General features: G+C 55.5%; 1 protein-coding gene and 1 long non-coding RNA gene across 3 annotated transcripts in view; one reads left to right on the forward strand and one right to left on the reverse strand.

The window, feature by feature from the left end:
• TTC34 (tetratricopeptide repeat domain 34) overlaps positions 1-26,564 on the forward strand; it is a 39,675-nt gene extending 13,111 nt beyond the window's left edge. Inside the window, exons 4-10 of the mRNA XM_054443530.2 lie at positions 390-594; positions 2,596-2,762; positions 19,106-19,376; positions 20,189-20,403; positions 22,794-23,420; positions 24,525-24,692; positions 24,958-26,564. Coding sequence (XP_054299505.1) covers positions 390-594; positions 2,596-2,762; positions 19,106-19,376; positions 20,189-20,403; positions 22,794-23,321 — 1,386 coding nt within the window. The 3' untranslated portion in view covers positions 23,322-23,420; positions 24,525-24,692; positions 24,958-26,564. The remainder of the gene's footprint in view (positions 1-389; positions 595-2,595; positions 2,763-19,105; positions 19,377-20,188; positions 20,404-22,793; positions 23,421-24,524; positions 24,693-24,957) is intronic.
• LOC129009945 (uncharacterized) lies at positions 7,593-21,288 on the reverse strand. 2 transcript variants are annotated; one of them, XR_010125414.1, is made up of 21 exons: positions 20,215-21,288; positions 19,522-19,715; positions 18,512-19,474; positions 17,742-17,802; positions 17,024-17,137; positions 15,354-15,398; positions 14,855-15,232; positions 13,434-14,773; positions 13,071-13,393; positions 12,948-12,988; positions 12,781-12,865; positions 12,579-12,657; positions 11,927-12,457; positions 11,075-11,845; positions 10,510-10,992; positions 10,015-10,095; positions 9,610-9,892; positions 9,449-9,489; positions 9,250-9,329; positions 8,964-9,165; positions 7,593-8,840 (listed from the first exon to the last, which is right to left on the reverse strand). It is a non-coding gene; the product is annotated as an uncharacterized LOC129009945 (long non-coding RNA). The 2 variants fall into 2 exon arrangements; XR_010125415.1 differs by lacking the exons at positions 17,024-17,137; positions 17,742-17,802; positions 18,512-19,474; positions 19,522-19,715; positions 20,215-21,288 and having other exon boundaries at positions 14,855-15,018; positions 15,151-17,009.
• Positions 26,565-27,273: the final 709 nt, after the last annotated feature.

A 27,273-nucleotide genomic window follows, 5' to 3' on the forward strand; every position in this document is an offset into this window, starting at 1 on the left:
AGACAGATGCAGCTCAGACTGCAGCCCAGAGCGGGCTCGTGGCTCCCCTCCCTGCCTACTCCTCTGCACCAAGCTGGGGACACACAGTCCCTGCCCGCTGTGGGACCCTCACCTATGGGAAGACAGACTGCCCCCAAAGGCTCAAACGGCCACACCACAACACACGGCCAACCTCCTAGTGCTCAGACAGGCAGAAGCCCCCAGGCTCATGGACACAGCCCGGGGCTGGTGGAGGCAGCGAGGCAGCAGTAGGGGAGGATCAGGGTGATGGCACAGGTGGACCCTGGGGCAGAGAGGGTGGGGTGAGGAATCGCCAGGGGCGTCAGTACAGGGTGGGCTCCAGGGCATCGGTCCCAAGGGCATGGGCAGTGACTGTGGCACCCTTGCAGTTGGTGAAGAAGCTGGTCCAGTCCGGTGACACCACCTGCCTCCAGCCCACCCTGGACGTCTTCTGCCACGAGGACCGGCAGCTGCTTCAAGACCACTGCTACGCCAGGGCCCTGGCCATCCTGCGGGCACGGCCAGGCGGGGCCGACGGCAGAGTTCACACCAAGGAGGCCATCGCCTACCTATCTCTGGCCATCTTTGCCGCAGGTAGGAGCTGCCCACCTGCCCCAGGGCCCAGTCTTGTGCCAGGCACAGGGGACATGGGGAGTCTCTGCCATGCTGGTTGGTGGGGACACGCATGCTCCTCAGGTGCAGGGGCCTCAGGAACACCCACGGGGTGGACAGGGCAAGGGCCACTTGCTGAGGGCATCTCACCATCAAGGTGGGTGCACACCAAGGCCTGAGATCGGTCTCTGAGACCTGGGGCCTGAGCTGGGACCTGAGCTGTGCCCTGCCTGGTGCCTGAGCTGCCCTCCCAGCACCCCCAGCCCTGAGGGAAGAAGGGCCCCTTTCCTAGCTAATGACAAGGAGGCGAGGTCCCTGCTCCCCTCAGCCCTTCCTAGAAATAGTGACTGAGGCTCCTCCTGTGCACGCCTGGCCTCCCCACCCTGGGACACCCAGCATGGGAGTGCTGCCTGCTTCCTGGCGTCAGTGCTGTTTCTGGGGTTGGTGGGCCAGGTGTCTAGAGGGAAGGCGATGTTTCCCAGGACTTGCAGGGATCTCCTGGGGTACAGGGAGTGTGAGAGCCTGGACCTAGATCAGGCTGCCACATGGAATCTGGCCATGCACTTAGTGAGCACCCCTCACCCTCCTCTCTCAAAGGGGGATGGCAGAGTAGCCCATGTCGGGTGGAAGTGGGGATTCAGAGGGCTCATTCTGGGACAGTACCTGGCACAGAGAGCATGCCCTGCACGCGTCGGCGGGAAGGCACGCAGCTCAGAGCAGCCCAGAGCGGCCCGGAGTGGCCCAGAGCAGCCCAGAGAGGCCCAGAGCAGCCCAGAGCAGCCCAGAGCAGCCTGGCATGTTGTCCCATGTCCGTCACCGGACGACACCCAGAAAGGGTGCAGTAATGACAGCCTCTTTGGCAAGGGGTTGTGGGCTAAAGATTACCTAGGTGCCGAGGCAAGAGACTGAAGGCACAAACTGTTTCAGTATAATAAAGAAAATAGAATAAGAATAGTCATAATACAAATTAGATATAGAGATGATCACGAACAATTATCATTATTATAAACATTATTAATCATTAGCTTTTAATATTACTCTGTTGCATTACTAACATAATCTAGTAATAACCGGCGGGTATAGGGTCAGATGCTGAAGGGACATTGTGAGAAGTGAATAGAAAGCAAGAGGTGAGCCTTCTGTCACGCCCGCGTAAGGGCCACTTGAGGGCTCCCTGGTCAAGCGGTAACCCCAGTGCCTGGGAAGGCACCCGTTACTTAGCAGACCGTGAAAGGGAGTCTCCTTTCCTTGGAGGAGTCAGGGAACACTCTGCTCCACCAGCTTCTCGTGGGAGGCTGGATATCATCCAGGCCTGCCCGCAGTCATCCGGAGGCCTAAACCCCTCCCTGTGGTGCTTCAATGGTCACGCTCCTTGTCCACTTTCCTGTTCCTCCCGTACTCCTGGTTCCTCTTTGAAGTTCGTAGTAGATAGCGATAGAAGACACAGTGAAAGTCTTAAAGTCTTTGATCTTATAAGTTCATAGAAGAAAACGCTGACGTATGCCGTCTTCTATCTCTGCTTCAGCTGCCTAAGAGGGAAAGGCCCCCTGTCCTGTGATCACGTGACTTGCTTCACCTTGTCCATCACTTAGAAGATTCACTCTCCTTACCCTGCCCCGCTCGTCTCGTATGCAGTAAATATCAGTGCGCTCAGCCGCTCGGGGCCACTACCGGTCTCCACGTCTTGATGGTAGTGGTACCCTCATCCCCCTGCCCTCGCCTAGCCTCAGAGGCAGCTGCAGTGCCCCCTCCTCTCGGCAGCCCCCCAGCTGTCCCCAGTCCTGGCTGGGCTCTTGCCCTGCAGCCAATGCCCCCAAGTCCACCCTGACTGTCTCTGTGCGTCTTGGTGCCCAGTGGCCTGTGAGCTCCCCAAAGTAGGCCCTGAAGCTCATGCACCCTCTGCCCTTCCTGGGCTGGGCAGGAGGGATGTTGGGGGAGGGACCCAGCATAGGCTCATCCTGACCCCATGCCGTCTTCCTACAGGAAGCCAGGCAAGTGAGTCCCTCCTTGCCCGAGCCCGCTGCTACGGGTTCCTGGGCCAGAAGAAGACAGCCATGTTCGACTTCAACGCAGTGCTGCGGGCTGAGCCGGGGAACGTGCAGGCACTGTGTGGACGGGCGTTGGTGCACTTGGCCCTAGACCAGCTGCAGGTGCCGCCCCACTCCTGACCTGGGCCTGGGCAAGCAGGGGTGGGGGACCCAGGGAGCTGCCTTCCTCCACCCCAAGGAGAGAGGGAGCCGGGTAGGCCGTCCTGAGCAGTGAGATGCCCATCAAAACCCATGTTCCCATCCCCACCCGCACGGCAGCTCATGGGAGCCTGGTCCCCACAAACCCAGTTTCTGGGAGTCCTGCCCTTTCATCCTCCCAGCCTCAGTCTGTGTGGCTAGATGTGCAAGCCTTCAGAGGTACTAGGGGTCCTCCCCAGCTTAAATAATGCTCAGTGCATGAAGGGGTCCCTCTGGGGCTGTTGGCCAGGAGGTGTCCCCTCGGCTGCCTTGGTGAGGCTGCCTGGCCCCCGGTGTTGAGAGGAGTTTAGAGGACATGTGCAGAGGGAGTAAGTGCTGGCCTCGGCCAGCCATGTCTGCCACAGACAGGTGTGGGGATGCAGCCCCCAGACCCTGATCTGAGCTTCATTTACCTGCTCTTTAAGTTCGGTATCTATGCATTTAAGACTTTCTTCTGCAGAAACTGCTCCAATTTAAAATAAAAGTTGGGAGAGGGGCAATGGCAAGAAGACAGATCCCAATCAGCTGGGGGAGGCCTGGGTGCTGGAAGATGGTTTCTGTTCTGTTTGTTTATGAGCATTCCTTGCTTGCAGCTGCACTGCATTCTATGTGGTCTGACTCTGAGGGACTCACACTGGACCTGTGTGCTCAGCCCAGGCCTGCTGCCCTGAGCACTGTCCCTGGAGCCCAGAAGAGTTGGGTCCAGCTAAGCAACCTCAGCCAAATCACTTCACCTCCCCAGGCCTCAGTTTCCTCCTCTGTAAAAGGAGGAGGGGGCTAAACAACCAATGGATCGCAGAAGAAATCACACTTTGAGAAGTTAGACAATGATTAGAGACAAGTGAAAATGAAAACAACACACCCCAAATTATGAGACACAGGGAAAGCAATGCTGAGGGGGAAATGTATAGCTGTAAATGCTTCCATTAAAAAACAAGAAAGATCTCAAATCAACAATCTAACTTTACATCTTAAGAAACTAGAAAAAGAATACATGAACAGAAAGAAAAAGAAAGAGAGAGAGAGAAAGATAGATTACAGCAGAGATCAACAAAACACAGGATAGAGAAGAAATAGAGAAAATCAATGAAAACAAAAGTTTGTCCTTGAAAAGACAAAATTTGGCAAACTTTTTGCCAGGTGGACTAAGAAAGAGAAAATTCAAATCATGACAATCAGAAATGAAAATCGGGTTATCATTACCAATTCTACAGAAATAAAAATAATTATAAGATAGTAATAGGAACAATTGTAAACCAACAAATCAGCTAATCTAGGTGAAATGGACAAATCCCTAGAAACACAAAACCTACCAAGATTAAATCATGAAGAAATAGAAGATCTGAATAGACCTATAACTAGTAAAAAGATTGAGTCAGTAATCAAAAATCTCCCAACAAAGAAAAGGCCAGGACCTGATGGCTTCACTGGTGAATTCTACCAAATATTTAAAGAACTAACGCCAATCCTCAAACTTTTCCAAAAAATCAAAGAGGAAGGAACACTTCCTTGGACTCATTCTATGAGGCCAGCATTACCCTGATAGCATAGCCAAAGACACTACAAGAAAACTACAGACCATTATCCCATATGAATATTAAGGCAAAAATCCTCAACAAAATACTAACAAAACAAATTCAGCAATTTGTTAAAATGATGACACACATGACCAAGTGAGATTTATTGCTAGAATGCAAGGATGGTTCAACATACAAATGTCAATTAATGTAATGTACCACATTAACAGAATGAAGGGGAAAAAATGATCATCTCAACTGATGCAGAAAAGCATTTGACAAAATTCAACACCCTTTTATGATAAGAATACTCAAAAAACTAGGAATAGAAGGAAACTGCCTCAATATAAAATCCATATATGAAAAACCCACAGCAAACATCATACTCAATGATGAAAAAGAAAAGCTTTTCCTCTAAGATCAGGAACAAGGCAAGGATGATTGCTTTTGCACTTCTACTCAACATTGCAGTGGAAGTTATAGCCAGAATAACTAGGCAAGAAAAAAATTACCAAGCATCCAAATTTGAAAGGAAGAAGCAAAATTATCTCTGTTCACAAATCTTATATGTAGAAATCCCTAAAGATTACACACACAAAAAAAAATTGTTAGAACTAATAAATGAATTCAGCAAAGTAGCAGGATACAAAGGCAACACAAAAATCAGTTGCATTTTTATACATTAATAATGAACAATCTAAAAAGGGAATTAAGAAAATACAGTCACCCCTGGTATCCACATGGGATTGGTTCCAGGACAACCCTCAGATACTGAAATCCCCACTTACTGAAGTCCTACAGTCAGCCCTGTGGAACCCCCAACCCCTAGATATGAAAAGTTGGCCCTCCATATATGCGGGTTTCACATCCCAAGAACTGATCTGCATTTGGCTGTGGATTTGGAACCCACCAATATGAAAGGCTGACTGTATTTATTGAAAAAAATTCACATATAAGTGGACCCACATAGTTTTAACCTGTGTTCAAGAGTCAACTGTAATTCCATCTACAATAGCATTAAAAAGAATAAAATACTTAGGAATTAACCAAAGAGGTGAAAGATTTCTACAATGAAAACTATAAAACATTGCTGAAATAAATTAAATAAGACATAAACAAATGGAAACACATTCCATGTTCATGTATTGGAAGACTTCATGTTGGTAAGACATCAGTATTACCCAAAGTGATCTACAGATTCAATGCAATCTCTGTCAAAATCTCAATAATGTTTTTTACAGAAGTAGAAAGGCTAAATTCTAAAATTCCTATGGAATCTCAGGGGACCCCAAACAGCCAAAACAACCCTGAAAAAGAACCAACAAGCTGGAGGACTCACATTTCCTGATTTCAAAACTTACTACAAAGCTACAGTGATCAAAATAGTGTGGTATGGCACAAAAACAGACACAGAGACCAATGGAACAGAATAGAGAGTCCAGAAATGAACCATCCCATAGACGGTCAAATGATTTGACCAAGACCATTCAATGGGGAAGGAACAGTCTTTTCAACAAATGTTGCAGGGAAAACTATGCAAAAGAATGAAGTTGGACTCTTTCCTAACACCACATACAAAAATTAATTCAAAATGGATCAAAGACCTAAAACTATAAAATTCTTAGAAGTAAGCACAGGGGAGAAGCTTCATGACTTTGGATTTGGCAATGACTTCTGGGCTACAACACCAAAGGCACAGGCAGCAAAAGAAAAAATAAAGTTGGATTTCATGAAAATTAGATTTTTTGTGCACCAAAAGACACTATTATAATAGAGTAACAGGATGGAAGAAAACCACAATATTTGCAAGTCACATATCTGATAAGGAATTATTACCCAGAATACACAGAGAAGTCCTAAAACTCAACAACAACAAAGCCAAAAACCCAATTCAATTTTTGGATCTGGAGTCTCGCTCTGTAGCCCAGGCCAGAGTGCAGTGGTGGAATCTCAGCTCACTGCAAATTCCGCCTCCCGGGTTCAAGCGATTCTCCTGCCTCAGCCTCCCGAGTAGCTGGGATTACAGGCGGGCGACCCCAGGCCTGGCTAATTTTTTGTATTTTTAGTGGAGACGAGGTTTCACCGTGTCACTCAAAAACAAATGAGCAAAGGACTTAAACAGACATTTCTCAAAAAAAGATATGCAAATGGACAATAAGCACATGAAAAGATGCTGGACATCACCAATCATCAGGGAAGCACAAATCAAAACAACGAGATATGCCTCACGCCTGTCAGGATGGCTACTATGAAGTTTTTAAAAAGAAAATAACAAGCACTGGTGAGGATGTGAAGAAACTGGAACCTTCTGCACTGTTGGTGGGAAGGTAAAATGGTGCAGCAGCACCTATGGAAAAACAGGATGGCCATTTCCCAAAAAGCTAAAAATAGAACTACCAGCTGGGTGTGGTGGCTCACGCCTGTAATCCCAGCACTTTGAGAGGCCAAGGAGGGTGGATCACGAGGTCAGGAGATCAAGACCATCCTGGCTAACACAGTGAAACCTCATCTCTACTAAAAATACAAAAAGTTAGCCAGGTGTGGTAGCACGTGCCTGTAATCCCAGCTACTCGGGAGGCTGAGGCAGGAGAATCGCTTGAACCCAGGAGGTGGAAGTTGCAGTGAGCTGAGATCCCACCACTGCACTCCAGCCTGGGCGACAGAGCAAGACTCCAGCTCCAAAAAAAAGAAAAAAAAAAAAAATAGAACTACCATATAATCAAGCACATCCACATCTGGGTCTACATCCAAAAGAAATGGAAGCAGGGTCTTTTAGAGACATTTGTACACCATATTCACAGATAGCATCATTGTTCACAAGAGCTTGGAGGTGGAAGGCACCCAGGTGTCCACCGATGGATGGGTGGATAAGCCAAACATGGTCCATCCATACCATGGGGAATTATTCAACATTAAAGAGGAAGGGATTCCGGGTACACACTACAACATGGATGAACCTCGAGGACATTGTGCTCAGTGAAATAAGCAGCCACCACAAAAGGACAAACACTGTGTGATTTCCCTTATATGAAGTCCCTAGAATCATCGAATCACTGAGACAGAAAGCAGAATGGGGGTGCCTGGGGTTGGGGGAGAGAGTGCCCCAACGGAGAGTGAGTATTTAACAGGGACAGAGTTTCAGTTTGGGAAGATGAGCTAGTTCTGGAAAGGGATGGTGGTGACGGCCACACAAATGATGAATGTATTTAATGCCACCACACTGTACACATAAAGATAATTAAGATGGTAAATTTTACGTTGTGTATATTTAACCACAATAAAAAACAAACTGGAAAAAGAGGAGGGTGGGTGCTGCCCCTCCTGGGGATCAGAGGAGGCACCCTGGGGATGTGCCCAGGTGCTGCCTGGCCCCTCCCCTGCCTATCTCCCCCCACAGTGCTCCCATCAACCTCGGGGGAATGCAGGTGGGGCAGGAGAGGAGATGTGGCTGAACAGTGGTTCCTCCAGCCCATAAACAGCCAAGACAAAAGGGACATCCCCTGTGATCTGCTGGCCACCCTCTTGGGTACTAGCCTGAGCTGTCTACTCAACAGCATGCAGGGCAGGGATGGGAGGGGTCCACTCCCAGGCCCATGACAAAAGGCTGTCACAAGGGAGACCTGCCCTGAGGCAGCCACAGCCCTGGGGCCCTGCACTTTCTCTGTGGGGGCTGCCAGAGACGAGGGCACTTCCCAGCCAAGAGCAGTGTTGAAATTGGCCATCTGCCCTGATGCTTCGCTGGGTAAAAGCACAGCACAGAGGCAATGTGCCTGCCAGGGCTTCTGATTTTCTTAAGGGCTGGAGTTCTAGGAAGCAAGGAAAAGCAATCCTAGAGGCCAGGAGGACGACAGCCTCCAGAGGCCATGCTTGCTGCTGCAGGGCAGGCTGCTGGACCAGGGCACCAAGTTTCCCCCAAGCCCACTGGCAGGCCTGACTTCCATGCCAGCCTGGGCCCCAGGGAGGGAGACATGCACTTGGGGCTGGGAGCCAGCTCTCTGCCTGCCCTTGCCTGCACTGGAAAGACATCTGTGGCTGCCAGGGACATGCCCATTTAACAGCTGGATGTGGCCACAAGGGATCCTTGGAAACTGCCTACAGGTGCCAGAACCTCCTCCAAGGGGTACCACAGGATCCTGTCCCCTCCTCCCTCTCTGTCCAGGGCCGCAGGACCAGAGGCAGGGAAAGTCAGCCAGGACGTCAGAGGGCTAGCACGTGGGAGTGACAGTAGGAGCAGCAGCCCCTCGCCCCGTCATGCCTGTGAACTTGCGCATCCAGGATGTGGGCTGATGCTGCGCCTCCCCCATACCCTCTGCCTCTTCACCCTGAGAGGAGGCATGGCACGGGCTCGAGGCTGTGAGCTCTGAGTCAGTGCTGGGGCTCAGCAGCAGGCCCCTCCTCCCGGCCAACAACCCTGTCCTGTCTCTGAGCCTTGGTTTCACCATGGGTAACATGCAGGGGTGCTTCTTCCAGGCAGTCAGATGCTCACCTGGTGGAAAAGGACAGCACATATTCCAGGAATTCAAACACTAACCAGGGGGCAGGACTTGTCCACGCTGTCAGATGCTCCCCTGGAGGTGTGGGGTGCTGCTCCAGGCTGTCAGATGCTCACCTGGGGGTATGGGGTGCTGTTCCAGGCTGTCAGATGCTCATCTGCCAATAGGGGTGCTATTTTATGCTGCCAGATGCCCACCTCGGGGTGAGGGTACTGTTCTAGGTTGTCAGATGCTCCCCTGGGGGTGAGGGTGCTGTTCCGTGCTTTCAGATGCTTACTGGGAGAACTGGGGTTCTGTTCCAGGCTGTCCAATGTTCACCTGGAAGTGGGGGGGGGGCGTTTCCAGGCTGTCAGATGCTCACCTGTGGGTGGAAGGTGCTTTCCCAGGCTGTCAAATGCTCACCTGGGGGCAGTGGTCTTGTTGCATGCTGTCAGATTTTTGCCTGGGGTGTGGGGTGCTGTTCCAGGCTGTCAGATTCTCATCTGAAGGTAGAGGGTGCTGTTTCAGGCTGTCAGATGCTCACCTGAAGGGGGTTGTTTTTCCAAGCTGTCAGATGCTCATCTGGGGGCAGTGGTCTTGTTCCATGCTGTTGGAATCTTACCTGGGGTTGTGTGGTGCTGTTCCAGGCTGTCAGATGCTCACCTGGAAGAGGGGGTGCCATTCCAGGCTGTCAGATGCTCACCTGGAAGAGGGGGTGCCATTCCAGGCTGTCAGATGCTCACCCGGCAGTGGGCCTGGAGTTCCAGGCTGTGAGTTGCTCACCTGGCAGTGGGCGTGGAGTTCCAGGCTGTGAGATGCTCATCTCGGGCAGGGGCTTGTTGTAGGCTTTCAGATGCTCATCTGGGGGTGTGGGGTGCTGTTTCACACTGCCAGATGGTCACCTTGGCATTGGGAGCGCTGCTGTGTGCTGTCAGATGCTAACTGGGGGGTAGGCACTGCTCTTCCAGGCTGTCAGATCCTCACCTGAAGTTTTAGGGTGCTGTTCCAGACCGTCAGATGCTCCTCAGGGGATGTAAGCTGCTGTTCCAGGCTGTCAGATGCTCACCTGCATGTGGGGGTACCATTCCAGGCTTTTAGCTGCTCACCTGGCTGTGTGGAGTGCCTATCTAGGCTATCAGATGCTCACCTGCAGTTGTGGGGTGCTGTTCCAGGCTGTCAGATACTCACCTGAGGGCGGGGAGCTTTTTCCCACTTGTCAAATTCTTATTTGAAGTTGTGGGGTTCTGTTCCAGGCTGTCAGATGCTCACCTGGGGGTGGAGGGTGTTGTTCCGGGCTGTCATATGCTCACCTTGTGGTGGGCATGGTTTTCCATGTGTCCCCAGGTGAGCATCTGATAACCCGGAACACCACCCTTCACCTCCATGTAAACATCCAAAAGCCTACAATGGCACCTTCCATCCCCAGGTGAGGATCTGACAGCCTGGAATGGCACTCCCAACCTCAGGTAAGCATCCTCACCCAGGTGTGGGCACTACTGCTCCAGGCTGTCAGATGCTCACCTGAAGGTTCGAGTGTTGATCCAGGCTTTAAGATTCTTACCTAAGTGTGCAGGTGCCACTCTAGGCTGTCAGACGCTTACCTGGGGATGTGGGTTGTCGTTCCTGGCTGTCAAATGATCACCTGGGGTTGTGGGGTGCTGTTTTATGCTGTCAGATGCTCACCTGAGGGGAAGTGCTGTTCCAGGCAGTCAGATCACTTGTGGGTGGGGGTGCTGTTCCATGCCATTGGATGCCCACCTTGGGGTGTGTGGTGCAGTTTCCGGTTGTCAGATGCTCATCTGGTGGTGGAGGGTCCTGTTTCAGGCTGGCAGATGCACACCTGGGTGTAGGGGAGCCGTTCCAGGCTGTCAGATGCTCCCCTGCGCATGTAGGGTGCTGTTTCAGGTTTACAGATGCTCACCTGGGGGTGTGGGGTGCCATTCCAGCCCGTCAGATGCTCACGTGGGGATGTGTGGTTCTGTTCCAGCCTGTCAGATGCTTACGTGGGGATGTGGGGTTCTGTTCCGGCCTGTCAGATGCTCACGTGGAGATGTGGGGTGCCATTCAATGCTGTCTGATGCCCACGTGGGGGTGTGTGCTGCCATTTCCGGGTGCCAGATGCTCACCTGGGTTTGTGGATGCTGTTCCAGGCTGTCAGATGCTCACCTGGGGGTGTAGGGTGCTGTTTTATGTTGTCAGATCCTCACCTGGAAGAGTGGGGTTCTGTTCCAGGTTGTCAGATACTCACCTGGGGTTGGAGAATGCTGTTCCAGGCTGTCGGATGCTCATCTGGAGGTGAGGATGCCATTCCATGTGGTCAGATGCTCACCTGGGGCTGTGGGTGCTGTTCCAGACCATCAGATGCTCACTCAGAGGTGGAAGGTGCTGCTTCAGGCTTTCAGATGCTCCCCTGAGTGCAGGGTGCCGACTTAGGTTCTCAGCTGCTCACCTGAAGGTGTGATTGTTGTTTGAGTCCGTCAGAGGCTCATCAAAGTGGTGGTACCATTCCAGGCTGTCCGAAGATCACCTGGTGGTGGAGGGTGTTTTCCCGGCTGTGAGATGCTCATCTAGGGGTGGAGGGTGCTGCTCTAGGCTGTCAGATAATCATCTGAAGGTTGGTGGGGGGGTGGTGCTATAGGGTTTCAGATGCTCACCTGGGTGTTGGGGTGCCTTCCCAGGCTGGCAGATGCTCTCCTGGGGTGCAGGGTGATGTTCCAAGCTGTCAGATACTCACCTGGGGGTGTGGGGTACTGTTCCAGGCTCTCAGACACTCACCTGAAGGTTGAAGTGCTGATCCAGGCTGTCAGATTCTCACCTAAGTGTGGTGGTGCCATTCTAGGCTGTCAGATGCTCACCTGGGTGTGTGGGGTGCTGTCCTTGGTGATCAGATGCTCATCTGGGTGTGTGGGGTGCCATCCTTGGCTGTCAGATGCTCACCGGGGTGTGTGGGGTTCTGTTTCGGATTGTCACAAGTTCACCTGGGGCTGGAGAATGCTGCTCCAGTCTGTCCCACACTCACCTGTGGGTGTGGGTGTCATTCAATGCTGTCAGATGCTCACCTGCGGGTGTGGAGTTCTAGTCCAGGTTGTCAGATCCTCACCTGGGACTGGAGAATGCTGTTTCAGGCTGTCACACATTCACCTGGGGGTGTGAGTGCCGTTCCAGGCAGTCAGATGCTCACCCTTGGCCTGTGAGGTGCAGTTTTAGGCTGTGAAGTGCTCACCTGCTGGTGGACGGTACTGTCCCAGGCTGCAAGATGCTCACCTGGGGGTTTGGGGTGCCGTTCCAGGCCTTCTGATGGTTACCTGGGGGTGTGGGGTACCGTTCTAGGCTGTCAGATGCCCTCCTGAAGGTGTGGAGTGCTGTTTCAGGCTAGCAGATGCTTATTTGGGGGTTCAGGGTGCCATTTTGGACTGTGTGATGCTCACATGGGGGTTTGGGGTGCCATTCCAGGCTGTCTGATGCTCGCTTGATGGTGTGGGGTGCTGTTCTAGTCTGTCAGCTGCTCACCTGTGGTGTGGGTCCGGTTTCAGGCTGTCAGAGGCTCACCTGGGGGTGTGAAGTGCTGTTCCTGACTGTCAGATGCTCACCTTGCATGGGGGAGTGCTGATCCAGGGTTTCAGATGCTCACCTGGGGGTCAGGGTGACATTCTATGTTGTCAGAGTCTTATCTGTGGGTGTGAGGTGCTGTTCCAGGCTGTCAGATGCTCAGCCGGCAGTTACGATGCTGTTCCAGGCTGTCAGATGCTCACCTGAAGGTCGAAGCGCTGATCCAGGCTGTCAGATTCTCACCTCAGGGTAGTGGTGCCATTCTTGGCTATCAGATGACCCCTGGGGATGGAATGTGCTGTTTTCGGCTGTCACATGCTCACCTGGGGTTGTGGGGTCCTGTTCCAGCTTGTCACAAGTTCACCTGGGGTTGGAGAATGCTGTTCCAGGCTGTCACACACTCACCTGTGGGTGTGGATGCCATTCCAGGCTGTACGGTTCTCCCCTGAACGTGTGGTGGGTCTGCTGTTCCAGCCTGTCAGATGCTCACCTAGGGGTGTGGGGTACCATTTGAAACTGTCAGATACTCACCTGAACATGAACGGTGCTGTTCCAGGCTGTCAGATGCTCACCTGCGGGTGTGAAGCTCTATTCCAGGTTGTCAGATCCTCACCTGGGGTTTGAGAATGCTGTTTCAGTCTAGCAGATGCTAATTTGGGGGTTTGGGGTGACATTTCGTGCTGTGTGATGCTCACCTGGGGGTTTGGGGTGCCATTCCAGGCTGTCTGATGCTCGTTTGACTGTATGAGGTGCTGTTCGAGTTTGTCAGCTGCTCACCTGTGGGTGTGGGTCCCATTTCAGGCTGTCAGAGGTTCATCCAGGGGTGTGAATTGCTGCTCCAGGTTGTCAGATATTCATCTGTGGTCAGAAAATGCTATTTCAGGCTATCACATACTCACCTGGTATTGTGGGTGCTGTTCCAGGCTGTCAGGTGCTCACTTGGGGGTGTGGGGTGCTACTCCAGGCTGTCAAATGCTCACCTGAGGGGATGTGCTGTTCCATGTTGTCAGATGCTCACCTGGGGGTGGGGGTGCTGGTCTATGTTGTCAAATACTCACCTGGGGGTGGGGGTGCTAATCCATGCTGTCGGATGCTCACCTGGGGGTGCGCAATGCAGTTTCCGATTTTCAGATTCTCACCTGTGGGTGGGGGTGCTGTTTCAGGCTGACAGATGCTCACCTGGGGGTGTAGGGTGCTGTTTTACGCTGTCAGATCCTCACCTGGAAGTGTGGGGTCCTGTTTCCGGTTGTCACATACTCACCTGGGGTTGGAGAATGCCGTTCTAGGCTGTCACATACTCATCTGGGGGTATGGGTGTTGTTCCAGGCTGTCAGATGCTCACCTTGCATGGGGGAGTGCTGATCCAGGGTTTCAGATGCTCACCTGGGGGTCGGGGTGTCAATCTAGGCTGTCAGATTCTCACCTGTGGGTGTGAGGCGCTGTTCCAGGCTGTCAGAAGCTCACCTGGGAATGTAGAGTGCAATTCCAGGCTGTCAGATACTCACCTGAGGGTGTGAGTTGCCATTTAAAACTGTCGGATGATCGGCCAGGTGCGGTGACTCGTGCTTGTAATCCCAGCACTTTGGGAGGCCGAGGTGGGTGGATCACCTGAGGCCAGGAGTTCAAGACCAGCCTGGTCAACATGGTGAAACCCCATCTCTACTAAAAATACAAAAATCAGCCTGTAGTCGCAGCTACTCAGGAGGCTGAGGCAGGAGAATCAATTAAACCTGGGAGGCGGTGGTTGCGGTGAGCCAAGATCACACCACTGCCCTCTACCCTGGGCGACAGAGCGAGACTCCATCTCAAAACAAAATAAAACTATCAGATGCTCACCTGAACATGAACGGTGCTGTTCCAGGCTCTCAAATGCTCACCTTGGGGTGGTGAGTGCTGCTCAGGGTTTCAGATGCTCACCTGGGTGTGGGCACTGCTGTTCCAGGCTGTCAGATGCTCACCTTGGGGTGGTGAGTGCTGCTGGAGGGTTTCAGATGCTCACCTGGGTGTGGGCACTGCTGTTCCAGGCTGTCAGATGCTCACCTGAAGGTTTGAGCGTAGATCCAGGCATTCAGATTCTCACCTAAGTGTGGGGGTGCCGTTCTAGGCTGTCAGATGCTTATGTGGATTGTCATTCCTGGCTGTCAAATGATAACCTGAGGGTGGAGGGTGCTGTTTTAGGCTGTCAGATGCTCACCTGGGGTTGTGGGGTCCTGTTCCAGATTGTCACAAGCTCACCTGGAGTTGGAGAATGCTGTTCTAGGCTGTCACACACTCGCCTGTGGGTGTGGATACCATTCCAGGCTGTAAGACACTCACCTGGGGGTGTGGGGTGCTGTTTCAGGCTGGAAGATGCTCACCTGGGGATGGAGGGTGCTGTTCCAGGCTGTAAGATTTTCACCTGTTGGTGGGAGGTGGTGCTATAGGGTTTCAGATGCTCAACTGGGTGTGGGGGTACATTCCTAGGCTGTCAGATACTTACCTGGGGGTGTCGGGTGCTGTTCCAGGCTGTAAGACGCTCCCCTAGGTGTGTGGGGTGCCATCCTTGGCTGTCAGATGCTCACCTGGGTGTGTGGGGTTCTGTTTTGGATTGTCACAAGTTCACCTGGGGCTGGAGAATGCTGCTCCAGTCTGTCCCACACTCACCTGTGGGTGTGGGTGCCATTCCAGGCTGTCAGATGCTCACTTGGGTTTGTGGGATGCCCTTCCAGGCTGTCAGATGCTCACCTGTGCTCACCGGGGATTGTGTGGTGCTGTTCCAGGCTGTCAGATGCTTACCTGTGGGTGTGGGGTTCTATTCCAGGTTGTCAGATCCTCATCTGGGGTTGGAGAATGCTGTTTCAGGCTGTCACACATTCACCTGTGGGTATGGATGCCATTCCAGGCTGTACGATGCTCCCCTGAAGGTGTGGGGTTCTGTTCCAGGCTGTAAGATGCTCCCCTGGGGTGTGGGGTGCTGTTCCCAGCTGTCAGATGCTCACCTGGGGATGTGGGGTGCCATTCCAGGCTCTTGACAGCTGTATAAACTGGATATAATGCATGAGCAAATGTTTCCAGACACCAAACAACAGGCAGCAAAGAGCTGCGACCTGAGAGACCGGAGGCCACAGAGAGGCTTTTCTGAACATCTTGGGCATTCAGTTGAGACCCCAGAAAGGCCACACCCTAAAATTAAGATTATACTTTAGGACTAAGTTCAAAAACGAACCCTCCCCTAACAAAGTACAAGATAAAGCCTGGCAGGGCCAAAATGATCCACCAGTAATCTACCTGCCCACCAGCGCAAAATCAGCCCCCTTGCAGGACAGCACCACAGCCCTGTCTATCACATGCCAGACACAGAGCCCAGCACAAAACCAAGAACTGCTAGGCACGCAGAGAACCAGGGAAATGGGACCTGTAATAAGAGAAGTAGTACTTCATAGAAACAGACCCTGAGATGGCTTAGAGGTTTGGAATTTACACACAGGGGCTTTTAAAAGCAGTGACATAAACATGTAAAAGACATGTTTGCTAGAATGAGTGAGCTGATGGAGAATCCTAGCAGAGGAATGCAAAAAAAAAAAAAAAAAACTGTAATAATCAAGTGGAGATCCTAGAGCTGAAATGCAGAATATCTGGAATTAAAAACTTACTAGGCAGGCAGAACAGCAGACTGGAAACTGCCAAAGCAGGATTAGTGAACTCAAGGATAGACCAAAGAAAATTATCAAATCTAAGGAAATTATCCAATCTAAGGAACAGCAGGGAAAAAAAAACAAAAAACAAAAAACAAAACTCTGTTTCAAACGATGAGAGCTGAGCTGAGCATCATGGCTCACACCTGTAATTCCAGTACTTTGGGAGGGCGAAGTGGCAGCATCACTTGAGCCCAGGAGTTTGAGACCAGCCTGGGTGACAGAGTGAGACTCCCTCTCAAAATAAAAAAAAAGAAAGAAAAAAGAATTTTTTTAGAAGAGATGGAGTCTCACTCTGTCTGTCACCTAGGCTGGAGTGCAGTGGCACAATCTCAGCTCACCACAACCTCCACCTCCTGGGATCAACCAATTATCCTGCCTCAGCCTCCTGAGTAGCTGGGACTACAGGCACCCGCCACCACGCCTGGCTAAGTTTTGTATTTTTATTGTATTTTTAGTAGAGACGGGGTTTCACCATGTTGGCCAGGATGGTCTTGATCTCCCGACCTCTGGATCTGCCCACTTCAGCCTCCCAACATGCTGGGATTACAGGCGTGAGCCACTGCACCTGGCCTCTAAAAAAACTTTTTAAAAATTTAAAAAATAAATGAAGAAACCTTCAGTGACCAGTGGGACAATTTCAGGCCATCTAGCATACATGTGATTGGACTCCCAGAGAATACGGAGAAGGAATGGGGCAAATATACACAGGTATTCGAAGAAATGACAGCAGAAAAATTCCCAAGAAGCTCAACAAATACCGAGAGGAAAAATACAAAGAGAAACACCCCTAAGAAGGCACATCTTGGTCAAGTTCCTGAAAAAAAAGACAAAGAGAACATCTTAAAAGCAACCAGAGGGGTGAACAAATGACATACAACAACGTGAATGACAACAGATTTGTCCCAGAAACAATGGAACCCAGAAAACAGTAGAACAGCACCTTTAAGGCACTAAAAGAAAAAAGTACCAACCCAAAATTATCCATCTTGTTCAAACATCCTTCAGAAACGAGGGCGACATTAAAGACCCGTTAGACAAATGGAAGCTGAGAGATTTGTCATCAGTGAACGGTACCACAGCAGATCCTGAGGGAAGGTGGTGAAATGGAAAAGAACTGATGCCTGATAGAAATTCTCTGCTGGAAGAAATGAAAAGCATCTGCAAATACAAAATGATGTATTTATTTCTTCTTTTCATTTCTTTGAACAAAGCTATCTAAATTAAAAATAGGCCAGGTGTGGTGGCTCACACCTGTAATCCCAGTAGTTTGGGAAGCCAAGGTGGGAGGGTCGCTTGAGACCAGAAGTTCCATACCAGCCTGGGCAATATATCAAGACCCCATTTCTACAAAAAGTTTTTAAAATTAGCTGGGTGTGGTGGCATGTACCTGTGGTCCCAGCTACTCAGGAGGCAGAAGTGGGAGGATCACTTAAGCCCAGGAGTTCAAGGTTGCAGTGAACCAAGATCATGCCACTGCACTCCAGCCTGGGCAACAGAGACCCTGTCTCAAAATATATATATATAATTAATTAACTTGAAATAATGCACTATGTGAGGAAATGTATTGCTCAGTGTATGACAACAATAACACAAAGTATGGGAATAATGGAATTTACTGCTGTGGGGATCTCACATTTTAGGTAAAGTGGCCCCATATTAACTGTACACAGACTGTGGTAGCGTGCTCACCTGGGACCTGGGGGCTTGTTCATAGCTGTAAGGCTACGTGTTGTAATCCGAAAGGCAATTGCTAGAAAGATAATATAAAGAGGCATAGTTAGGGCCAGGCGCGGTGGCTTGCACCTCTAATCCCAGCACTTTGGAGGCCAAGGTAGGTGGATCACTTGAGATCAGGAGTTCGAGACCAGCCTGACCAACATGGAGAAACCCCATCTCTACTAATACAAAATTAGCCAGGTGTGGTGGGCGCCTGTAATCCCCCCTACTCGGGAGGCTGAGGCAGGAGAATCGCCTGAACCTGGGAGGTGGAGGTTGCAGTGAGCCGAGATTGCACCACCGCACTCCAGCCTGGGTGACACAGCAAGACTCCATCTCAAAATAAAAAATAAAAAAAACAAGAAAGAAACAAGCAAACAAGCAAATAGGACACCTGGAGAACCAATAGAAGGAGGACAGCCTTGAAGAGGTTCTAGTGGTCCCCTGCTGTTGGCCAGGTCAAAGGTCAGATGCAAATGACTTATCCTGATCAAGCCACTGATCACCAGCGCTCCCTTGAACAGGCCCAGCCTCTGCCCTGGCTTCCCGTGTGTGGTCAGGGCCCCTGCAAACCTCTTCTCCCTCCCCGCCTCCAGATGGCAATGCCCAGTGCTCGGCTCTCCTACCCATGTACCCACCGGCCTCAGGCACCAGCCCAAGTCCACTTGTGCACCCTGCAGGCTCTCCCTCAGGGTGCACGTTGGCCAGCTCCACCCTGCTCTCTCCCTTGGCAGACCACTGACCTCTGCCCCCACTGGCTGCCACCCGGTGTCCTGCCTTGGATCGTGCACCAGATGGGCTGGGCACTCTCCTTCCACTGCTTCTGGGAGTTGTGGGAGGGCAGTAACTGGGCTTTCTACCCTTCCGGCGTCCCCAAGGCCACAGGCACTGGGAGGAGCACCCGGATACCCACAGAGCTCCAGCGTCTCCCACCGTGAGGTGACAGATGCCCCTGTAGGGAGGGACAGGCGTGGAGGGAGCCAGCTACAAGCTGGGAGAGCGAGGGACCCAGGGAGAGCTCGCAGACCGCAGGCAGCCTCAGGAGATGGAAATTAGCAGCGTTTGGCCTCAGAAAAGGGGTTCTGAGCCTGACAACTTTCAGGGTCAAGGTCAGTGAGCTGAGTCCCCTCAAATGCTAACCAGAATCAGGAGGGATGGTAGGAGGCTGCAGCCATAGGGAAGCGGGAAGGGGCAGGAAACTGGGTGTTCAGACCCTCTAGGACCCCAAGGAGAAGATCAGGGAATAAGAAAGACAGAGCCAGCACTCCTACTCCGACCCTCTGCCCAGTCTCTCTACCTAGGACAACTCTGCACCCGCCCTCCCTCCCTCCTTGCAGGAAGCCGTGGACGACATGGTCTCTGCTCTGAAGCTCGGCCCCGGGACCGTGGTCCCTGAGCTCCGCTCTCTGAAGCCGGAAGCCCAGGCCCTCATCACACGGGGCCTCTACTCCCGCTGCCGGGCCCTTCTGAGCCAGCTGCTGGACACCGGGGCACCTCTCGAGGACAAGGACACCCAGGGCCTCCTTGCTGTGGGGGAGGCGCTGATCAAAATCGACGCAGGGCAACCGCACTGGCACCTCCTCCTGGCAGACATTCTCATGGCACGGGGTATGCGGCTGCCCCAAGGTGGGAAACACAGGGTCTGGGCTTCTGTCCCTGCTCCTCTGACCTCTGTATCCTTTTCTGTAAAAATGGAAGAAAGAGACCTGGACCACAACAGCTTCCAAGGTCCCTTCCACCCCAAATCCCATACCTCTGGCCTTGCTCCCTGTGTGAGGCCTGGCGTTCAAAAGGCTCTCCTCTGCTTTACCCGACTGGCTCTTTGCTTGCAATGGAGGAGAAACTAAGGGGTGACCTTGGTCTTTAACAGGTCTTGGACCCTTGGCCCCCTCATTCGTCCATGCACCTCCAGCCGTTGTTTCTCAGGCACCCACGGGATGCCAGGTCCTGTTCCAGGAGGAACTGTCATAAGCTCCACGGCCGACATGCAGGCCTTTCCCGTGGATTTCCACATCCCCCTGGTGATGTGGAAACCATTTCACCACTAATTCCAAAGGGGAGCTCTCTCTGCAGTCTGCATTTGCCCACCAAGGGCTTCAGGGGCCCCAGGGCTGCTCCCCACATGCCACTCTGCTCCAGCAGGCCCAGAGTTTGCCTCTAGTTGCCCGGGAGAGAAAGCAGCCCCTTGTAGTGCCCACGGTGAGGTAGCTCAGCATCATGGAGTGGGGTCAGAGGTGAGTCCCTGTGACCTGCCTGGAATCACAGTGCACCTCTGCTCCCGGCTCCTTCTTCCTGAGCTGAGCCATCATCAGCTCCCCACAAGCCAGCACAGGGCAGGGAAGGAGCAGCCAGCGAGTCTCAGCTCTCTTGCACCTCTGCCCCACCCCACACACTGACTGTCCCTCCTGAATCCCTGACAGGCAGCTACGAGGAGGCTGGCACCAACCTGGAAAAAGCCCTGCACCCTGCCCCAACGTCAGAGGCAGCCCGGGCCCGGCTGGGCCTGCTCCGGCTCAAGAAGGGAGACGTGCCAGGGGCTGCACGGGACCTGCAGGGCCTGGCCGAGGTGGATGCCCCAGATCTCAGCTGCCTGCTCCATCTCCTGGAGGCCTCGGAGCGGCAGAGCCTTGCCCAGGTGCCCAAAGAACCCCACAGATCTCCCACCCCAACTTCCCCAGCACACAGGCATGAGACTCCTGGGCCCACCACGGGAGCAGCCTTTCTTCACTCTCTGCGGTTGGATTGATTTCAGTTGGGTTTGGGGTGGGGTGGGAGGCACCCACTTCTGGCCCAGGAAGACGGTCTCTGGCAACCTTAGCCCTACAACCCCACCGACCTCTCAGCCTCTTTGTATGGGAAGTATAAGCCACAGGTGACTTGGGTGCAAGAGAGGGAAGGGGACCTTGCCCTCAGGGCCAGACTGAGCCAGCCAGGGGCACCTTGCCCGGCAGGAAGCCCACCCCAAGCCCATGGCAGGCCGGGAGAAGGCACGTGGGGACAAGGCAGGCTGGGAGGCCAAGAGCACAGCAGGCTTTGGGGTCCCAGAGACAGAACCACACCCCAGTGGGGCCTGGGCAGGATTTTACCTCCTTAATGCTTCTTGACACCAGCGGGTTCTAGCACTCGGGGGCGACTAGGAAAACCGAAACCACACTAGGAAGAACAGAGGGATCTCATGGCGGAGTCGGGGCTACACCAGTGTGAGGGGCAGTTCGGTGCTGCGGAGGGGGCGCCGCGGCCCCGAGCTGAAGAGCAACGCTGAGATTGGGTTATCGGGACCTAGAGGAGGCAGCCGGGCTGGGGGGGGGTCTCAGAGCTCCCAGAGGGACTGGGTGTTTCCGAGCCAGGAGGAGCGGGCTGTGCTGGGGTCTTCGAGCTGGGAGGAGGGCCTGGCAGGGGGCGGGAAGCCTGGCTGGGGCCATGGTCCCGGAGCCCAGAGGAGGCGGCTAGATGGGGTCTCCTGAGCTGGGGTCACCGAGCCCGGAGGCGGGGCTGGGCGCGGGTCTCCGAGGCTGCAGAATGGGGCTGGGCTGCGGCGCCAGGAGGCGGCTCCCGGCAGAGACAAGAATCTGCAGGACGCGAAATGGTTGGCTGGGGACGGGGACCCACCCGGAAATGAGCCAACAGTGGTTTCGCCCCGCTTCCTGCGCCCCCGCCCCTCGGCAGGCGGCCCCTCCGGGTGGCACTGCGCCTGCGCGGCCCGAGCCGCGGGATCAGGGGAGTCTGGGGTGGGATTGAGCGCCCCTCCCCACTGGGGCGGCCCGGGGGCTCCCGGGGTCCGACAGCTGCTCGGGGCCGCGCCCTCCTGCTGCCAGGGACCCGGCCCAAATGTGCGGGGCCTGCGCGGGCCGAGGCTTCACTACCACCCCGGGCCGTGAGCTGCGCCGTCGGGGTCAGTTGCCTCCGCCCGGAGAGGGGCGGTTCCGCGGGTCGCACCGCAGGCGAGGGACGGGGGTTCGAGCCCCTGCCCTGCTCAGCGCCGCTCACAGCTGGCAGAAGAGGCCACACTGTGCCCCGCGGGAGCCCAGCAGCAAAGCTGGGGCCGTGGGACCCCCTCGCTCCCCGCACGGACCCCGGCCGTGGGCCTGGGCTTCGCCCCCTGCGGCCAAGCCTGGCGGGGTCCTGGGTGCGCTGCGCCCCCCGGGGAGGTAGCGTGGAGGACGCCGGGCTGCTGGAAGAGAGGCAGGGGCAGCGAGAAAGGCGGGGCCTGCACCGTGGCGTGTTCCTCAGGCAGCGGGGAGCCCTTGCAGGTTCTTGAGCAGAGGAGGAGCCCAGTGAGGCAAGCGGATTTCTGGTCGTGGTTGACTCTGAAAAAACCGGGTCAGAGATGAGGCGATTGGGTCTGGGTGGGCTCAGGAAAGTGCCTGGGAGGAGCGGGGGGGGCAGGCAGGCCTGGCCAGCAGCAGCTCACAGCAGAGGCTGTGCCCTCCGTCCAGCGGCCTCAGGGAGAGGGGCTGGGGTGCAGTGCTCGTAGACCAGGCAAGGGCCATGTCTGCCTCTGTCCTGAGGCCTGGAGCAGCCTTCAGAAGATGGGCAGAGTGGAAGGGCTGGGCAGCAGCCCCCTCAGAGGGCCTGATGGAGAGGTGACTTGGCCCAGAGGGACAGAGGGAGGAGGCCGCTGTGGTCACCCAGGCAAGGGAACCTGGGCCCAGCCGGTGGGGCGGTGGGGCTGCCAGGAGGGGACCATGAGAAGGTAAATCCAGGTCCCTGATCTGAGGCCCAGAGAGAAGAGCAGTGGGCAAGGATGCCAGGCCTTCGGCCAAGGGTCAGAACAGCACTTTGGCAGGTTCCAGGGCAGTGGGAATTGCAGGGAGGGGTCCTCTACCCTGGGTCCCCCTTCGTGCCCTTGCCCATGGTCAGCCAGCCCCTCCAGAAGCAGCGGGCAGCTCCTGTGCAGCCCAGGGCCCCACCATCCCCAGGGAGCCAGCAGAAGCTGGCTGTGCAGAGGAACTCTGCAGGGCAGGGGCGGCTGGGCTTTTGGGGCTGACCCCACTCTCCCTGCCTCTTTCTGTGTCCTCTGTGCAGGCCGCAGCCCAGGAAGCTGGCACCCTTCTGGACGCAGGGCAACCCAGGCGGGCACTGGGCTACTGTTCACTGTCTGTCCTGGCCGGTGGCAGCAGTGCCTGTCACCTTCGTCTGCGGGCCACCTGCCTGGCCGAGCTGCAGGAGTTTGGCCGGGCCCTCAGGGACCTGGACCACGTGCTCCAGGAGGCGCTGGGGGATGGTGACTTCCCAAGGCGGGCAGAGGACTTCTGCTGTCAGGGTCGCCTGCTGCTGAGCCTGGGGGATGAGGCAGCGGCCGCAGGGGCTTTTGCCCAGGCCCTGAAGCTGGCGCCCACCTTGGCCCAGAACAGCCTGCGCAAGCAGCCAGGACGCGCCCCCACCGCACGCATGTTCCTCCTTCGCGGTCAGTGCTGCCTGGAGGAGCGGCATCACGCAGAGGCCTGGACGGCGGCTGAGAACGGCCTCCTGGTGGACCCTGATCACCGTGGCCTCAAGAGACTGAAGGCCAGAATCCGGAGGGAGGCATCCTCGGGCTGCTGGCTCCAGTGACTGGGTCCGACCCTCTCCCAGCCCTAATCACCGGGCCACCCTAGCACCTGCACCTGATGTCCAGGCCCAGGAGTGTACCCAGCTCCCCAAATCGGGGAGGTACCTACCCTGCCCTCCCCACACCCCCCTTCCCTGCCCTCCCCACCCCCCCTTCCCACCCTCCCCTTCCCAGCCCCCCCACACCCCCCTTCCCACCCTCCCCTTCCCAGCCCTCCCCACACCCCCCTTCCCAGCCCCCCCCACACCCCCCTTCCCAGCCCCCCCACACCCCCCTTCCCAGCCCCCCCACACTCCCCTTCCCAGCCCCCCCCACACTCCCCTTCCCAGCCCCCCCACACCCCCTTCCCAGCCCCCCCCACACCCCCCTTCCCAGCCCCCCCCACACCCCCCTTCCCAGCCCCCCCACACCCCCCTTCCCACCCTCCCCTTCCCAGCCCTCCCCACAGCCCCCTTCCCAGCCCCCCCCACACCCCCCTTCCCAGCCCCCCCCACACCCCCCTTCCCAGCCCCCCCCACACTCCCCTTCCCAGCCCCCCCCACACTCCCCTTCCCAGCCCCCCCCACACCCCCTTCCCAGCCCCCCCCACACCCCCCTTCCCAGCCCCCCCCACACCGCCTTCCCAGACCCCCACACCCCCCTTCCCAGCCCCCCCACACCCCCCTTCCCAGCCCCCCCACACCCCCCTTCCCAGCCCTCCCCACACCCCCCTTCCCAGCCCCCCCCACACCGCCCTTCCCAGCCCCCCCCACACCGCCCTTCCCAGCCCACCCCACACCGCCCTTCCCAGCCCACCCCACACCCCCTTCCCAGCCCACCCCACACCCCCCTTCCCAGCCCACCCCACACCCCCCTTCCCAGCCCACCCCACACCCCCCTTCCCAGCCCACCCCACACCCCCCTTCCCAGCCCACCCCCACACCCCCCTTCCCAGCCCACCCCCACACCCCCCTTCCCAGCCCTCCCCACACCCCCCTTCCCAGCCCTCCCCACACCCCCCTTCCCAGCCCTCCCCACACCCCCTTCCCAGCCCCCCCCACATCCCCCTTCCCAGCCCCCCCCACACTCCCCTTCCCAGCCCCCCCCACATCCCCCTTCCCAGCCCCCCCCACACTCCCCTTCCCAGCCCTCCCCACATCCCGCTTCCCTGCCCCAGCATGAGTCAGTGTTGGACAGCCAGCCTCACACCTCTTTGCCTTGGGAAGGAAAGGAGACAGCTTCCTACTTGCATGAAGGGACCATCCTAGAAGTTTCACGGTCCCTTCTACCACCAGCAACCTGGTCCCCGAAGCTGGGGCCCACTTGGCCCACACCTGAGGCTCAGACCTTGAAGAAGCAGCCCCAGGTCTCGTCCCTGGCCTGGGATCCTGCAGGTTGGGCAAGATTGAGGCCAGACCCCTGGGGCCCTTGGGGATATGGTACCAGCCCCAGATGCCCCTCCTTGGGTGTGAAGCTGCGTTTTGTTTGGACCCTGAGCCTTGGGCCAGCCTCCAGTAGAGCCTGGGCCCTCTCCAGAGACAGAGCTCCCAGATGGGCCCAGCCAGCCCATACCCCAAGCTGACCTTTCAGGGTGCTTTCATGGGGGCCCTTCATCGAGAACCCAGGGTGCTGGGGGTAAACTTCCTCCCTCCTCCACAGGCCCCTCCCTTCCAAGCAGAGGGACCACCGAGGGGCCCTGATGAGCACAGTCCCCAGGCTCCCACCAGACCCGTCTCCCAAAGCTGCTGGAAGGTATCGGTGCTTCCACAGAGCGAGAGAACAGCTTGTTCCTATATGTGGGTTAAATGTTCCGGGGCCTTGCGGCTGCCAGTGAGCTTGGGGACTTCTGGGTGGGGCAGAGGCAGCCAGCCTTTGCCCATCACTGTGAGTGTCACAGACTGAGTCCTCAGCCCGGGGCTTTCTGTCATGGCCATGGGCGAGAGACATGCTGGGTGGGCTGACTCAGGGCAAAACGTGCCCCCAAGCCCTGCCTGACTTCACCCTGGGGAGACAGGGCCACCACCCCTCCTCCTGGCTTCTCCCTCCTCCTGGGCACTTGCATTTGTCCCATTTCTGTCCCCTTCTCTGCTGCTTCCTTCCATGGTCTTGAACCAACAGACAGACCCCCTGCCTCTCCACCCACTTGGCTTCTGGGATCATCTGACGAACCCCAGTCCAGGGGGTCAGGCAGGAAGGGGCCCTCTTCCTTGCCCTGCATGGAAGTGTGGCCCCCAGGCGGCAGGTGCAGGGCTGGGTTAGCCCCCCTCCTCCTCAGGCCTCACCCACTCCTCAACCCCCATGCGCCTTCATCAGCTGGCACCGCCTATGGGTCTTTGGCCACAGGGGGCTGGGTAAAGGGTCAGTGCCTCCCACCTTGAGCACCTCAGGGATGGGCAGCCCACAGTGGGAGAGGGCCCTGACAGGGACCTTCAGCCCCGCTCCTCGCCTTCCCTTTTCGGAATCTTCACGCAGTCCCCCTCTTCCAAGGTTCCCCAGCGCAGGCACCAATTCGATCCATATTCCGCCTGCCAGCTCCCCATCCGCCCTTCCGTCTCTGTCTTCACCTGTGTGCTCAAGGACTCAACAAACACCTGTCAGCAGCCCAAGAGCTAAGTTCAGGGACACGCGAGTTCCTTGGGTCAGGTGGGCGAGTTTGCATGGAGGCAGAGGAGGCAAGGGCTGGTCCAGAGAGCCTGGTCACAGCAGAAGGGCCTGTTCCAGTGTCGGGGCTGGGTGGAGGCAGTGGGGAGGCATCCCCCAGGGGTGCCCTCCCCCACCACGTTCCCTGCTCCTACCGCCCTCGCCTGGGATGTCCTGCCCCATCCATCCATGCAAGGCTGAGTGTAGATGCCAGCCCCGCTGAGGCTCCTCCAGGGCTTTGGGACTGCTGTGTTTCTTCCCCACCAGGGGGCTGCCCCCCTCCGCCACCAGCTCACCCAGCAAGTACCTCTCATCAGCCTTTGCCTGGCCTGGCTCCTTGCTGGGCTCTGAATGTCTGCATCCCCCCAAACTTTGTGTTGCAATCCTAACCCCCAAGGTGATGGTATCAGAAGTGGGGCCTTTGGGAGGTGACCAGGGGTGGAACCTCATGAGTGGGATTAGTGTCCTTATAAAAGAGGCCCAGAGTTCTCCCAAGCCCCTCCACCATGTGGAGACCCAGCGAGAAGCTGTCAGCCAGGAAGGGACCCTCACCAGAGAGCGAGCTGGCGCCTTCATCTTGGGCTTCCAGCCTCCAGAACTGTGAGAAATAAATGTCTGTTGATGAACCACCTGTCTCTGCTATTCTGTTGGGGCAGTCCAGATAGACAAAAGACATGCCCATTCCTGCAGCCCACCACCTCCGCCCTGAGCACAGTGAGTGAGTCTCGGTTCCCCTTATCCCATCCCTGCTGGGGTCCAGCCCTGGCGTTTCCTGAGGTTAGTTCCTCCAGGACCGAGCAGACACCCACAACCAGCAGCCCTTAAGGTGTGGACGTACTCGTCCCCGAGGCCTGGGTGTCCCTCCTGGAGGGGCATGTCCACAGCTGCTCTGGGTCCTGACTTTCCAGGAGCTCACGCTCTCTGCAGATCCACCACTTCCCTGGGCAGCCCCCGGCCTGCGTCTTCCTCAGTGCTCAGCTGGAGGCAGAGAGAAATCAGGCTGGGACGGAGGGTGGCCCTTGTTTTGCACGATTCCTGCCTCGACATTACACTAGGAACATTCCAGCATCTCCCCTTCATTAACTGTAGACTGCCAGCAAATCCAGATTTCATTCAACCAAGTAAACTGGTAGAGTCATTTCCAGCAGCTAATGTGAGCTAGCGCATTAAATTCAGAATATCTAGTAAGTGTACCTGCATCAATAAAGCCAAGCCGGTCCAGCTGCATTGATACCCTACCCTCCATTCCCACACGGTTCCCAGGTCTCCGTGTGTGAATTTGTAACATCTTACAAGCATTTTGGTGTGAAAGTGGTTCCTTCCTGAGTCAGGCTT

The sequence above is a fragment of the Pongo pygmaeus genome, chromosome 1 (genome assembly GCF_028885625.2).
Source record: "Pongo pygmaeus isolate AG05252 chromosome 1, NHGRI_mPonPyg2-v2.0_pri, whole genome shotgun sequence".
NCBI classification, from domain to species: Eukaryota; Metazoa; Chordata; class Mammalia; order Primates; family Hominidae; genus Pongo; species Pongo pygmaeus.